At 45.6% G+C, this 16,033-nt stretch overlaps 1 protein-coding gene across 1 annotated transcript; it reads right to left on the reverse strand.

Annotated features, from left to right (window-relative positions):
* Window positions 1–3,421: 3,421 nt before the first annotated feature.
* On the reverse strand, window positions 3,422–10,266 carry CBLN2 (cerebellin 2 precursor). The gene is made up of 4 exons (XM_037008308.2): window positions 9,766–10,266; window positions 8,311–8,820; window positions 5,369–5,488; window positions 3,422–5,107 (listed from the first exon to the last, which is right to left on the reverse strand). The coding sequence occupies exons 1-4, from the start codon at window positions 10,066–10,068 to the stop codon at window positions 4,910–4,912; spliced, it is 1,131 nt and encodes a 376-aa protein (XP_036864203.2). The 5' UTR covers window positions 10,069–10,266; the 3' UTR covers window positions 3,422–4,909.
* Between the last annotated feature and the right edge of the window lie 5,767 nt (window positions 10,267–16,033).

Raw genomic sequence — 16,033 nt, forward strand, 5'->3', positions numbered from 1 at the left:
CTGAAGTGATTCTCGTGATGGAAGTCCACAGCAAAATTCAGTTAGGAAGATAAAACAGAGCTCCTATCATCTGTGGGAGGTGAAACCACACGGCTTTTACCCTTACAAATTCCAAGTTACCCTACTGGTTTTGGGAATGGAAGGGAAGCTCATTTCATTTAGATTTCATATTTTGGTGTAATGTTATTATATAGACTCACACGGATGCCATTTTTTTAAGTTTATATTCATTTAGATCTATGAATGAACAGGAAATTTTGATGAATACTTTTTCAAAGGAATTTTGACAAGACTTTTTCTTTTTCCTTTTTTTGAGTGGGTGAGGACTGGATCTGACCAATCACATCATGGGTAGCTAAATGTGACTGAATTATAGCCCTCCATTGGCAAAGGCAGTAGATATAATTTTTGGTGAAATATGTCTGCAAAAATTACATTTCAAAAGGCTAGGCAAATATATAAATAGACTTGATTAATGATTGTGGCCAGCATCAGTTAATGTCTTCACAGTGTTATGATCTTTAAAAAAAGGTTCTGAGCATGAAAAATGTAAAATGATAAAACCGAAATGGAAATCACATTTTCACTTACTTCAGTACATTTCATGTGCTTGCTCCTTAAATGCCAAGAAAAGTAATTTTAAGAGTCTCAAGAGAACTTATAGGCTTGATTTTTAAATTTTAAAATACGTTTGTAATATCCCATTTTAGTAGCAAAGTGTCAGCTTTAGAAATAGAGTTCCAATGACAAATAAATTCCTACATAAGCTAGATAAAGGAGCAAAAACTCATTGCAATTCTATGGTTATTCCAGTTTTACATTTTCACAAGTGTTTTTACAGAATGCACAGTAAAAGCTTTAGAGTGATTCAGTGTAATCTGCTCCGAGTTCCATCATTTATTTACACCATCTTAAATATAACAGAACCTTTAATTCATGTGCATCTATGTATTAGATTATTATATACTTCCTATGCTGTAGAAATAGAAACATTAACTATTTATTCATGGCAACATTATTGCAATATTTATTTCCTTATAAAAGATTGCAGAATTACGGGGATGCAAATTGACAGAACATTCTTTGCTGCTTTTGCGATGCAGGAGGCATGCTGGAGCAACCCATGCGTTTGTTTTGATTCTATAAAGTGATTCATCAGATTTCTCTTCTAACATATTTCTAGATTCCGGGAGAATGTAACCAATCTATGTATTTTATTTTATATCACTCTGATAAAAATCAGGTGTATCTGTTCATGTAGGTACAGGTAAACACTACATATGCTATAGTTATGTATGTGACTTGATATCAAGGAAATAGTACAAATAAAATTATAGATTCAATAAAGGTTTTGGTTTGCTATGTGTATCTTTTATAACTTTTCTGATGCTTGATATCATTAGATTTAGCTGCAAAAAAAATTTTCAAATTAAGTAAATATATAATCTCTACAGTGTTCCATTAGAATTTGTCCATGCCAATATTCAGTAGGCTTCATCACCTTTGCTGTAAGCAGCCATACTAAGTACAAACTTTAAAAATGTGAATAATTTCATTATACATGAATACAAAAAATATCAGAATGCAAAAAAGGGTCAGAAATTACAGATGATAAATACACTTTCTTAGACCTGGGGTTGAATTATCAGGGTTGTGTTTAAAATTAGAATATATTTAAAGTTAAAAAATAGTATTGTTTTAAAAGAATTTACAGTTTCTAGGATTATCATTTATCAACTAGACCAACTTGTTTCACTTGTGTTAAAAATGTTCTAGTTGTGTATTTCTATAAAATGTTGGTATTACATACTGGAACAGAAAGGTGGGCTTTGAGCCCCAAGGGGTAGTCAAATAACATAATTGAGAACTGAGTTAATATGAAAATATATAGATTTTGATGTGTTCATTTTACCATCATTCTTTTAAATCAGATTTCCATACAGTGCTACAGTTTTAATAAGATATTCAAGAATATGGAAATTTACTTTCACATAAAAATGTCATCCTGTCATATATTCATTTTAAATATTTCTCATAAATGTCAGACTGAAAAAATCTGATTTTCCAGAAACACCCACCCTACCCTATAAAGCCTGTTTTCAGGTTACTTTGCGGTTGGTTCCCTGAGCACTTCCGTGCGACCCTCCCAGCAGCCAGGTGGGGTGTTCAGAAAGTGCTGGTGTGACTGTCCTGCTCTGTGGATGGGAGAACTGGGGCTCAAGCTGGGGCTCCGTGATCGGGCGACGGATAGCGTAGATGGGGCTTTCTTTTCCCAATTAAAGGAAAATGTATTTCCAGTTTTGATCTGTCCTATATTTTTACAGCCCACACACAGCAGCTTCATCTCACTCAAGATTCTTAGCCAAACAGAACCTTGGCAGATGCTGCAGTGAGTGATAAAACTTTTGGAACACTAGGCCCTGCTTCTCCCTAATGTCAGTTTTGGCATCTACCTCAAAAATAATAGGAGTGGAATAAACAGGATGCAGCTTTTTTCCTAATAAAAGCTACTAAAATATACTTATTTTTAGACTGGTTCATTTAGTAACTGTATAACTGTAAATATATGTATGACCTGTACATACATACAAATATGTGTACTACATATAAGTAAACAATACAAATAAGGGCTCTTGTATCTTTCAATCTCTGAAGTGCTTTGTCCCCTAATGAGGTTTGCTATTTGTTTGAAATTGAGCAGGTTAATAAAATAACAGAAAGGGGACTAAATAACTAAGGGTGATAAAACACGAAAGAGATGTTAGCTAACATCCTGCTGTTTATGTCCTTAGCATACATAAACGATGGTCATGCCTAGGAGTGTCAGTCCCCTAACCAGAGTCCCAATATCCCAAATGCTTTTTGGTTGATATTTCTTGATTTTATTTTTCCCTATCAAAATAGATCCCATTATGCTCTGCACCACAGGCCAGTAAAACTTAGACCATTAGTCAAACTATATTTTTTCATTTATAAATCCCCACTGCATTTCTTATTTGAGAATGAAACCCAGTGCGTGCCCATCCTCACACCTATCTCAGAAACAACTGATGCTATATTCAAATGTTCTTTTCTCTTAGATTTCATTTAATCAGTTCTCTGATTAAAATACTGACTTGAATTTGCAGCACATTGTGGGTTATCGATGACAAAGCAGATTGCCTATCTATAAACCCTTTTCAATGCCATCTCTTCACACAGTATCTCAAAAAAAATCTTCCATTGTAAAAAATATGTATGTATAAATTGAAAAGTCTGTAAGTGCACAAATTCATTTAGATCCACAGCTAGATCTGCACACAGGGGTGTGTTCAAAGAGGCACAGTATGCATTTCTCTGTGTTCCCCAAATCCTTGACCCTTGGCGTTTACTTACACACATGTTAAGAGTTGGGAGACGATGTGAAGGGAGAAGAGCGAGCCAGACATCAAACCCATTTATTCTGAATCTTAAATTATGACTTTTATCATCAATATTTGGTTACATTGTTACACAAAGGACAAATTAGCATCCAGTTTGAGGTCTCTTCTTTGATTGCTTTGGGATCAGTGACATTTCCTTGGCATACGAATCCTGCCCCCGTCCACTCTCAGCTGTATATTAATAATATTGTTGTACAAGGTGGCAGAGCAAGGATTTCTGACACGCGTGCTAGCGCGCTGCTTCCAGTACTTCCAACCACTGTGACTGCCAGGTGGCTTCCCGCCAGGTGCTCCCAGGGGAGGGCCAGCTCATTCCTCGGCAGGTCAGCAGAGGGTCTTGAGGGAGGGTGGCTCTTGCTGGTGCCTTTGAGCACCTCATCCTGATGTGTTCACGCAGAGATGGATCCAGGTAAATGGGACCTGCTGCTGGGGAGATCCAGGCACCCTCAGCACAGAGACCGAGGGCTGAGGAGATGCGCTCATCACCCACCGTCCTCACCTTACCCCATTCAGGACGCCCAGCAGCACCAGGTTCTGGAAGTATTTGAGAGCGCACGTTAAAGAAAACCAGATCCAGGTTGTTAGCTCTGCAGGTGCGTCTGAGAGCATCTCTTTGAGAGAATAGGCAGAATCGTCCATTTGCCACCTTCCTTTTGTTTGTTGACAGCTACCTTTTGTTTCGTTGGGTCTCATGAAAACAAAATACACAGGTATTTTTCTTTGTTTTGTTTTGCTTGGTCTCATCTAGGAATTTAACATATATTTTCTCTCCCTGACCCAGCACAAAAAGTAAAAGTAGGGGTGAGGAGAGAGAGCTGAGTGTGGGAAAAAAAATAAAGCTTTTGAGGGAAAAAAAACACACACAAACAATACAAAACAGAATTTGCAGTCCAATCGTGCAAAATTTGCTTTTCCGGATAAAGCACTTCCTGACAGGTTCACAATGTCCCTTCCCCTCGCGAGTCCTCCCATCCACCCAGGGGAAAAATACAGAAAGAAAGTGAAGCCATTCTCTTTTCTTAAGGCTGAACAGACACACAAAGAACACATTTCAAGGACTGTCCGACGGGTGGTGATCTGCAGGCTCCTTGCTTTGAGCCCTGCCTGCAACCTGCCGTCCATCCTGGGGTCAGCGGCCCTCCTCGCACTGAGGGGGCAACGATACAACGTACAAACAAGAGAAGAAAAGCCAATGTCCCAACAATAAAATCCAAGATTGACTTTACGATCACAGGTACAAATTGCTCAAATCGATCATTTCATTTCTCCTTAAGACCTTGTTGCCTAAAACTAATTAGAGGCCAGGTTCCCGAGGAATGGTCAGTATTCAAAGAAAATACTGGAGGTTTAGAAGGAAATCATTCTTCTACAGTAACAGTCCGACAGAGGCTGGAAACAAGGTGTCCTATTCTGGTAAGTTCAGGATGTGAGGAAGGGTGGATTCCTGGGTCCAGATTGCAACATGCCCACCATCCTGGGCTCTGTGTCTATAGCGGAAAAACCAGGAAGCCAGAGAACGTGGAGTACTTCCAGCCCCCCATGAGATTGCCCCTCTCCAGCTTGAGGTGCACTTTGTCCTCTCTTTCCATCAGCAGCAGGACGCCGTTGCTGGCAGCTTCTCTGGTAACGTCCTGGTCCCCTGCAAATGCTGAGATCACTGGGTAGCCGTTCTGCATTAAACTGACCTGCAATGCAGAGAGTAAAGCTCAGCAGACCACGGGGGACCCTGCTTCCACCCACTTGCTCTTCTCTCCCCGACTGCCCACCCTGCCTGTGGAGTCCACACTGGGGGCCTGGCCTGGGGACGCAGCCCCTTCCGAGTCCCAGGTCCTGGTCAGCCCAGTGTCCCAGTTCGCCAGCCTCTGGAGGCTGTGACAGGCCCTGCGGCAGTGAGGGGCTGTCCACCCAGTGCCGAAAGGATCCAGGCAGCTTTCAAAACTACCCACCTGGATGGTCTGTCGGTTGTACACTTTGACCACGTGGAAGCTGAAACTATAAATCCCTTTTCTTGGAGCTACAAATATACTGGAGGCAAGATCGAAATGGTTGCCAATATTTACCAGGACCTGAAAAAGAAGAGGGAATACAGCACACCCATACCAAGCCCCGGCTCAGCGTATGCTTTCCCCCAACTGGCGAAACCAGGACCCTCATTTCTGTATGAGCTGCAGGCAGGGGCACCACCTCAGGTGCCAGAGATGCCCCAGGGGTGAGATGCTGGTGACAAGATACCCTGCAGAAGGAGCCATTCCAGAGGCAACCTAATGGGTGCCAACTAGTACAGGTTCTATAAGGTGTGTTTTATTTATGCACGAAGAAGTGAAGGCACATTTAGTATGTTGGGGGCAGAGCAGAGAGAAAGAAAGGGAAGACAACCAGGTCAGTGACAAACTGCCAATTGTGTCTGCTCAGAGAGTGTGGGGCTCCGGGGACTGGAACAGGGCCCTGCTGCCTGGCTGGGGTGGGGCTGAGGAGTAGGGGCCAATTAAATGCAAGAACTTGGGTCAGTTCAGGCTGGGAACCTAACCTCGTGTGCTCCGAGAAAGAAGGACAAAGCAAGACTTCCATCTCCATGCCTCCCCGGCCCTGGCACACTTCCAGGCGGTCCCCAGTAGGTGCTTGGCAACGGGTGCCAAGACCACAGTCAATAAACATTGGCTGCGCCTGCTTCTCCTCCCGTTCCACTGAGCAAGCATTTGCTCCATAGATGAGCTATGATGTCATGCAACTCAGCTTGAATCAATAGAGAGTGGGAACAGCAGCTTGCACACCCCTAGCTCCAACTGCAGGAATTCCACGCCATGCAGGAACATGACAAAATTAGCCATGGGATATGAGATCATATGCCCCACAGGGGACACGAGTGTTACAATGTCATAAGCAGACTTGGAAGAGGGGAGGGTCCCCCATTATGACCCAGGTGCCTTTCAGATGTGTGAGACAGAACACGGCCACCCTGTTAGGACTGTATTACCCCTCCCACTCACACACAAATGCACGACTTGATTAAAATAATTTTTTTTTAATGGCCCTCCTGGTGTTCTTGGCTTTTAAACCAAACAACAAGCAACAAAACCCTAGATTAGAGATCCTGTCATCTGTTCAGAAAATACATTTCAACAGAATACCTTTTGCTGGTATTTCCTACACACTCATTATAGAGGGGTGACATGCAATTCCCGAAGCGGTGAGCAGGGCTGCCCATAACGGCTGGGCTGTCTGGGGGACTAAGCCTGCCCAGCTTCAGCAGAGCTGAGAGCCACTTGAGCACCCCCCTGCCTCCCACACACACCCCGGGGACTGCAGGGCACCCCCAGCCCCCCAGGCTCTGTTGTTAAAGGCATGTGCTTAAGAATGCCTTCTCTCAGATCTCCCAGGCTGTGCTGTGAGGCTGCCTTCCTGTGCTTTAAAAAAGCACAGAGGATTCTCCATCTAAGCCCGTAGAATCTGTTTCACTCAACTCCCCTTGAATCAATAGAGAGTAGGAACTACCCCAACTCTTTCACATCAGTTTCAAATTCAGGCAACTGGTAAATTCAGGGCCGGGCTGCAGACCAATGAACACCCCATCAGCCCCAGAGAAGCGGGGTTCAGTGCTCCGCTACTGGGGAGCCAGACGCAGCAGTGCCCCTGCCTGTGTCACAGTTTGCTCATCTGCAACATCAGAATCCTACTGCTCATCCCATCCTACTCACGGGGTTTTCTTGACACCCAAGAAGACATAAAAATGCTGAGAAAACTATTTGTAGGACATTGGGAGGTGAAAAAATAATAACACATAAAGAAGAACTTATTAGTAAAATAGTTACCAAATACCTATTTCACTGTTGTCTACCTTATTTGGACATAATTAAAAACTTCTATGTTTTATAAAAACCAGAACAGATTTAAAAAGACCCTCTCTCCCAAACAAAAACAAAACAAAAACTCTTCAAATACATAATCCTTAACAAGGACTCAAATAATGAATACACCGGCCTAAAAGGAGGCAGAGGTGTGTGGGGACGTGACCTCTCGGGAGGGAGAGTTGGTTAATAGAGAGAGCATCCCTGTGCGCTGTGAGCCCAGGGCTCCATTGTGTGGGAGGCATTTTGGCAAAAGAAAAAGACCGAAGACTTTGGAAACCACTATAATGTTTCCAGTTTGCTTCTGAAAAACAGCAGAAACCCAGGCGGGGGGAAGGTCACCACCTCTGATCCAGAAAGACTGCCGGACCTGATCATCTCCCAGCCCTTCTGCCTTGAACCACGTGGGAGAAGTTAAGTGGCTTAGGGCAACTTAAGTCATTGATCTTTATTTTTAAAAATTTATATAACCACACTACATAGTATATTGATAGACTACACAGTGTATCTGTATGTTATGCTGCATACATTGTATTTACTATACACTGTATTTTTGTAACCATGCTCTGTTGTGTTGTGTGTTTATATAACCATCTCTACAATCTTCCCCACATGGTTCCCCACTTATGTTTTGGAGATAAACGTCCTCTCCTAGTCTGTTTTCTGAGCGTTGGCTGAGACCTTCAGAGAAACCCCCTCTGGAACGTGGAGAGTCTTAACTGACTCAATCCGCGCTGGCCCCGACCCCAGGGAAAAGTAAGATTTGCAGTTTCCTTTTTGGGAAATGCATGTCCGATCTCTTATCTTTACGGGACTCTCGGAAAACATAGACAGCTTGATGGGACTCCCGGTCATCAAGTGCCAACTCTGCTGATAGTTATAAAAAAAGCTGCCGTGTGGAAAGGGGGACTGGGAAGGCCAGCTGACTGGAGGAAGGAGAATGGCCTCAGCAAGGCCGAACAGGGGCAGCCGCCCCCGAGGCCAGGCCGCCGGCGACCCCACCCACGGCGCGTCCCCGCCACCCCGGCGGCCGGCCGGCTGACCTGGTCGAAGTAGATGGTCATGGTGCGGTTGCTCATCTCGGACGGCTCGTGGTTGGTGCTGCGCGTGGCGGAGAAGGCCACCTTGGCGCTGCCGGAGCGCACCGAGATGCCCAGGGACGAGGTGACCGCGCCGTCCGCCGACGGGCTCGAGTCGCACACCACCAGGCACTTGCCCTCCAGCACGATGGGCTCCGTGTCGTTCTGCGCGAGCGCCGGGCGGCCGGCGGGCAGCAGCACCAGGAGGGCCAGCGCCGCCCCGAGGCAGGGCCCGCGGCCGCCCGGCTCGCGCAGCGCCCCCCGGCGCCCGGGCATGGTCAGCGGGGGGCCCCGGCCGGGCGCCGGCACGCGGGCTGCGGGGGGCGCGCGGGGGCGCAGCAGGGCCGGCGCCGGGGCCGGGCGGGCTCGGGAGGGCGCGCGGGGACGCGCGGCGCCGGGCGCGGCCTCCTCGGGTCTCGGTGCCCCGCGGCGGTCAGGGCCAGGGTCGTCCTCAGGGGAACGGCGCCAGCGGACCTGTCGGGCAAAGAAGCGAAACCCTCAGGCTGCGGAGGGAAGGTGTGGGCAAGGGCGCGGGGGGCGGGCACCCTCCCCGATGGGCAGGAGGGCAGCACGGGTCCTGGGCGCGAGCCGGCGCGGGTGAGGGGCGCGCGCTCCGCACGGCCTCGGCACTGGGGCGGGTCGCCGACCTCCGGGACGCCGTCCCCGCCGCCCCCGCCCGTCCCGCCCAGGGCGCAGCGGCGCGCAGACCCAGGCAAAGAAAAGACCCACTCCTGCGTTCCCGCCCTCGTTGGAGCGGCATTTTCTTGAAAGCCACACCAAGGGATCGCTTTTCCTCTCTGCGCTCTCCCTTCCACCCGCTATTTTCCCATCCTGGAGGTTTGTAAGCAGACCACTCGGTGACGATCTTACCCCTTTTGCACCCAAAGAACAAACCCTCCAGGAAGCTCCTTAGGGTTTGTAAGACCGAGAGAGGGAGGGAGACGCTCAAGCCGAGCCCCCACCTCCCCGCCGTCCCGCAGCCGCCCGACCGCGGGCAGAGCCCCCCAGGCGCCCCCGGCGCAGGGCCGGAGCCAGGAGGGCGCGCCGCGTGGCCGTGCTTCCCGAGCCCGGCTCCTGCCCCGGCCTGGGAAGCGGCCCCGCAGCTGTCCGCTAACGTGCGCCCCGGTTGGCGCTGCCCCCGGCCCCGCTCCCCCGCTGAACACGGCCGGCCCTTTGAGTACCCGGCCCGGCCACGGAGGGCAGAGGGGCCTCCTCGGTGCCCGCGGCCTCCGGCAACTCCTGCAAGTCTGCCTAAGAGGGAGAAGTTGTTCCCCGACGAGAGGCCGCTCGCCGCGCCCCCGGCGCCCAGGGACTCCCACCCTCTCTCGCTCTCTCCCCGCTCGGAACGCGGGTCCTCATTAACGTCCACGCGGCAGTGCGATCAGGGAGCCCCGCGGAGGGCAGGGCGGGCCGGGGTACCTGGAGCGTCCATGAGGAGCGAGCGCCGCGGTCCGCCCAGTTGCTCTGCTCGGAGGAGACGAGCGGGGGCTGGCGGGAGGGGACGCCCGGCGCGACCCTGCTCCCCGCGCGCGGCCAATAGCCGCGCCGCCCCGCCCTGCCCCTTTCTCCGGGTACGCCCCGCGCCCTGCGCCGGACCCGCGCGTCCAGCACCCCGCGCCCGCACCGCGCTCCCCGGACCCGCGCGTCCTGCACCCCGCGCTCTGCACCAGGACCCGCGCGTCCTGCACCCCGCGCCCTGCGCCGGACCCGCGCGTCCCGCATCCCGCGCCCACATCCCGCGCCCTGCACCCGGACCCGCGCGTCCCGCGCCCTGCACCCTGACCCGCGCGCCCGCACCCCGCGCCTGCACCGCGCGCCCCGGACCCGCAGGTCCCTTGCCCCTCGCCCCGGACCCTGCGCCCCGTGCCTCGCGCTTCGCACCGGTACGTTCCGCGCACCGCGCTGGGCTTGCACCGCTCGCGGCCGGGTGTGAACCTCCCCTGGGTCGGCAGCCTAGGGGCCCCCGGCGCCCGTCCCTCCGCTGGGCCCCTCGGTACCGGCCTCCCCGTGCGTCTCCCGAAGGCACAGCCGAGCGCGGCGAGCGCCCCGAGGACCCCACGCACTGCCCCCTCGCCCGCCCCGGGCGCGGCCCGCTCTGCGACCCCCGCCGCGCCCTGCGCCCAGGTCCGGCTCTCACCCGAGCACCCAGAGCGAAATTCTCCCAGACGCCTCTTTTAAAAATTAGGCTCCCTCAAAGGCACCAGTCGCGCTTCTTCTGGATTCTTTTTCTTTTCCAAATTCCTTCCAAGTCTTAATCCTGAATATCGTGTCCACTTTCATAATTAGGAGGTAACGCAGTTTTTCTTTTCCTTTTTTTTTTTTTTTCCTTTCCTTTCCTTTCTTTTTTTTTTTTTTTTTTTTTGTCCAAGAGGACTGGGATGGCGAGAAAAGCTTGGGATCTTAGTGGTTCCGGAATCTTCGGACCGGGAAATGTGGGGTTCGGGCAGGGATTAAGGAGGCGCCTCCGCCCGGGTTTCTGCGTCTGCTCCTCTGAGCCTCGGGCCTCCGGGAGCGCCTTGGCACCCGCGCTTATTTATTAAAATACCTGCTCTGAGCTCCTAACGACCTGGGAGAAGCCGGGTTCCCGAGCTGCGCCCGGGAGCGCGGACCTGGAGTACAAGCACGGAGGTGGGGCGCCACCTACGGGAGCCGGGGCGTCCCTGCCGCGGGCTGGAGGAGCTGGGGAGTCCCAGGGACGGGGACGACGCTGGCTGAAGGTTTTCTTTGACCACCAAATGCAGCCCTGGCCTCTACCAAAACATAACGACAATAAAGGATCGTTCCGGTTTCCTTCAACACCTTCGCCCTGAGAAAATGCACTCCTGCACCCTGCAGGTCTTTATTGCTCTGTCACCTCTGCCAAGACCATGCCTGCTCAGCCGGTCGTCATCGTCGCACAGACCCCTGGGCTGTGGACTCCCGGCCTCCCTTAAACAAAGACAGTATTTAAATGTGCAGTCTCCTTTACAACCAGGTTTTTAAATAATTGCGCCCCCTGACTTGTATAGTCTGCCTCTGCTGATAGGCTGATAAAAAATAAACTGTGTGTCAACGGATGCTGTTCCAAAGAACAGAGCAAAAGTATTTCGTATTCCTCCAGACTACACACCGACACCTCTCTCCTGGAGACTGCAGCCAGCGTTCCGGTTGCACCCTGTAACAGGGGTCTTTTCAGGTAGGGAGTTTTCACAGCCTCGTTTCCCATCGGCTCTACATGGCGCTTCTTCCGATTTAGAGCTGCCACCGACTGGACTCACCTCTAAGCACGGACATCAAATCCACTTCCAATCAGTTCAGCCGAAATGGACGTGCAGAGGACAGAGACGAAGTGAAAACACAATTGCATTTATTATTAAGACAAAATATTTAGTACAGTTGTAAAAATGTGATTAAGGGACCTTCTGAGCCAAATGTTGCATACTTAACATGCAAAATAGTACAAAACAAAAGATAGCTCCTAAATCTATTATCCTGCTAAGGATATTCACTCAAAATAGGGACTTCACTTTTTTATAACATTTTTATGGCACGCTGGTTAGATGTACTGGACTTTGCCAGGAAACTTTCGAACTTTTACTACCATTTTTGTGAGTTAAACACAGTGGAAATTATTCATTCTTACCTTCAGGTAGTTACTTTATTCCAATATCTCATCAATTTGCTCATCTCATATTGCCAAAGTAAACACAATTCTATCCTTCCATCACAGAAAGCACTGATTCATAGGCTCACATAAATAACAAAGGAAACTACATCCATGAATGAAATATGAGGCCCTGACTGATAATTAGGCCACTTTGGGGATATTAATTAAGTGCAATACCTCTTATACATCTATACATCTTTAAGTAACACCTCTATTAAACATCATCTTTAAGTAACACCTCTATTAAACATCTCTCTTAAATGTTGTGCTTTAATCATTTCCTTTGACTAATACAAATGCAGACATAATAAAGCAGATTATTAATCACCACCTTGGGGAATAAAACCAAAGCTGCTTTCTGTATGGCAACAAGAATGTTTAAATTATACTTAAAAAAAGAAACCTTTAATCTCTATAGTGAACTAAACTATGGAATTAGAGTAAGAACTATTCTTATATAATGGGAAAAAACAGGCTAGGTTTAAATTTAGGCTTGACATTATTCTTAGAAGGAAGTTGGTAATTGTGAAAAGTAGCAGATGGACAGAGAAATGGAACATTATTCCCTGATTGATTGATTGTTCTGTCTATAAGGAGATATGTAGGTAGTCTCTTTATACAGTGTGATGGGATTTTAGCCCATAAACATAACTCAAAAGATTTTCAGAATATAAATGAAAGTACAAATGTTTTCTAGTTATTACAGAGATTGCTTTTTGTGTCGCATCTTCATGTTACTAGTAATTGTTGCCATTACTACTAGGACGGTAGTAGGTAGAATATTCTTTTACATGTAGGGACATCCCTATAAACAATAACAGTATCAAGAATGCCATTTACTGAGCATCTGCTGTGTGTCAAATATTGCACCATTTTCTTTACCTAGGACATAGTATACAGTTTAACACCACAATCACCAGTGGTAGACAGATGGTCACATCAATATTCAGAGGGAAGTATTCTAATGTTTTTAAAAAAAAGTGGGAGGGGGAGGCTAGGATAATTCAAATTATCTTCCTTTCATTCATCTTAAATATTTATCTCTGATAGAGATAGAGCTTCAATTTGTTTTCTTTGGATAGAATCCATCGCTGAAATGCATCTTCAGCATCCATTATAATCTTTTCTTGCTTCTTTAAACTAATCCATAATGTTTATGATTTCTAGGTATGTGGTAAATATCATCTGTGTATTTCATACTTTTGGATATGAAGACCATATACATGCTTAAAAAAATAAACATTTTAAGCATTAATAAGCAAAAATAATTTTATTGGAGAATAATTGACACCCTAATTGCATATATTTAAAGCATAACTTGGGATGCTTAGATGTATATGTATGTGGTAGAATGAATACACCTCACACAGTGATCATAGCTAACTCTTTGGCTCTTTTATGTGGTGAGAATACTTAAGATCTACTTTCAGCAACTTCCAACTATACAATACCATATTCTTAACTATAGTCACCAAGATGTACATTAGATCCTCAGAACTGACTCTTCTTACAACTGAAAATGACCCTTTGACCTCCAGCACCCCACTTCTCCAGCCCTGGCAATCACCAGTCTATTCTTGGTTTCTATAATATCAGCTTTTTTTTTTTTAGATTCCTCATGTAAATGAAATCAGACAATATTTGTCTTTGTCTGGCTTATTTCCCTTAGCATAATATCCTTCATATTCATCCATTTTATCACAAATGGCAGGATTTCCTTCATTTTTTGTGGCTGAATAATATTCCATTGTATATATGTACCACCTTTTCTTTACCCATTCATCTGGTGAAGGACACTTAGATTGTTACCATATCTTGGCTATTGTGAATAATGCTGCAATAAACATGGGGGTACAGATAGCTCTTTGAGATCTTGATTTCACTTCCTTCAGACATGTACTGAGGAGTGGGATTGCTGGATCATAAAGTAGGTCTAGAATTTTCTAAAATTCTTAGTAAATATAGTTCCCAAGTGGTCCAATGCTATTCTGGAGGGTTATGAATGTGGAAATCATTAATTCTAAATATTGCATATCCTTAAGTCATACATACTAAACTGTGTAAATAATACATGTTCATATTTCTCAGCATAATATAAACATATTGAAGTGCATATTCATTTAAAGATGTATAACAGCAATGAAAAGCATATATAGTCAATACTACATGGAGACTTCAATGAATTAGCAATATAAGGCCCCATCTTTAAAAACTGGGACCAGTTCCACTTCAGTTCAAGAGAAGGCCAAGAAAACTTTGTCTATAATAAGCAACTGGTTTGTAACTTTTGACTGGAAATACTAAATAATCATGATAATATGGTCAAATGAGCTAAAATTTTGTTGACAGCTAAATATTCCAGATTAGCTGAATTTGATTAAGACTTTGTATTATATAGTCCTGTTAGACTAAACAAATTTCCTCTGCCATTCAAAAAGCATACTGAACTATTTCCAAAGACCATATGCTAGCTTTTTTTTCAGACATACATCCAACATTCAATAAATATTCTTTAAAAATGTGATTCAAAAAATTTTGCTTTTATAAGCCAACTGATCAACTATTTCTACAGTCTTACTAATGAATATATTACCTCATAGAATACATTTTGTTTTTCCAGAATGCATTTTAAACTTCACAAAAAGTCTTGCTATCTTTTTTGGGGTAAATATGCTTTATGGCTCAGGGTATTGAAAATATACAAAGTAATCCATGTTCTTGTTACTCCAATGTCACCTGCTACCAGATTCTTAATAAGGCACATCTTGAAATTAGTATACAAATGAGCAACTTAATGATTCCTAATATTTGAAATAGGGTACAACAGCAGGCATAACAACTATTATCTGGAAAAGAAACAATTCATCTTTACTCTTTTCAGCTATGTCTCATTGTCTTACATAATCCTAATATTTAATTTCTTCTATTTTATGGCCGGAAATGTCTCCACTGCTTTACCAAATTGGGTCGAGTGCCTAATGTTAGTCATTCTAATCCTATCAAAACAAAAGTTTTATAAACAAAGATGCCATTTGTCAACTCCTATTTCTCAATAAAAGCTCGATTGTATTGCTAGTTGAAACTTCCTTCTCCAAGCTCTTGCTAAGAATTTTTTAGGGTTCTGAAGGTAGCAGAGAATCACTAATATGTGGTTAAAGCATTTCCTGGAATTTTATTTAAATGCATTTTCTTGTAGCAAAACTAGAACTTCTGTTATGCAATGAGCTATGTGTATGTTTTCAAGGCTCTTTGTATTCAGGATATTTTGAGTCCAGGTGATACAGATAAATCATATCTTTTTACCTAGAAACTCATTTCCAGAAAAGAATATACATGATTTAAGGAAAAACAAAACTGGTAGCTGTTGTACTTTAAACTATAACATGAGGTTATAGGTCAATGTCTATTTCCATGTCCTATAAGAAGAAATTATAAAGGTATGTCATATTTGTAATTGCTCAATAATGCTTTAAGTCCAAATTTTGTGTAGCCAACTGCAAACACTTTTAAAATCATTAGGCATATAACCATTTCAGCTTTCTGAAATATGTCTTATTTTCAAATTGTCATTTAACGTGGAAGCTAGTTGTTTTTACCAGAAGACATGCCTACATCCTCAAAATGAGTGATCTTGTAGGTTCTTTGTTTGAAGAAGGCATGAGGCCTAAATGGGGCCAGACTCTCAAGCAGGTGGTCTAGAGTCAGCAGAGCTTCAGTGCACTCCTTGTCACTATCTCCCAGCTGCGTCCAGCTAAGCTCCTTCCATCACCTCAGTGACCTAAGAATCAGAAGGTATTTCTATTGTGTTGCTGGAGCAAACCAGACTGTGGATGGGAATTATTTAGTCCAACATAGAATAGATGTAACTCAAACTCTCTGTTGTTTCAGAAGCTATTTGGTAGCAGGAACTAATTATTTCATGCTTGACATTAACTGTTGATCTGAGGCTACTCTTTAGAAATAGAGCATCCTAAGGGAATATCAAGTAAGCATTTATAGGACTGTTACATTTTCATACTGAGCAACTTGAAGGCTAGTGTC

The sequence above is a fragment of the Manis javanica genome, chromosome 9 (genome assembly GCF_040802235.1).
Source record: "Manis javanica isolate MJ-LG chromosome 9, MJ_LKY, whole genome shotgun sequence".
NCBI lineage: Eukaryota > Metazoa > Chordata > Mammalia > Pholidota > Manidae > Manis > Manis javanica.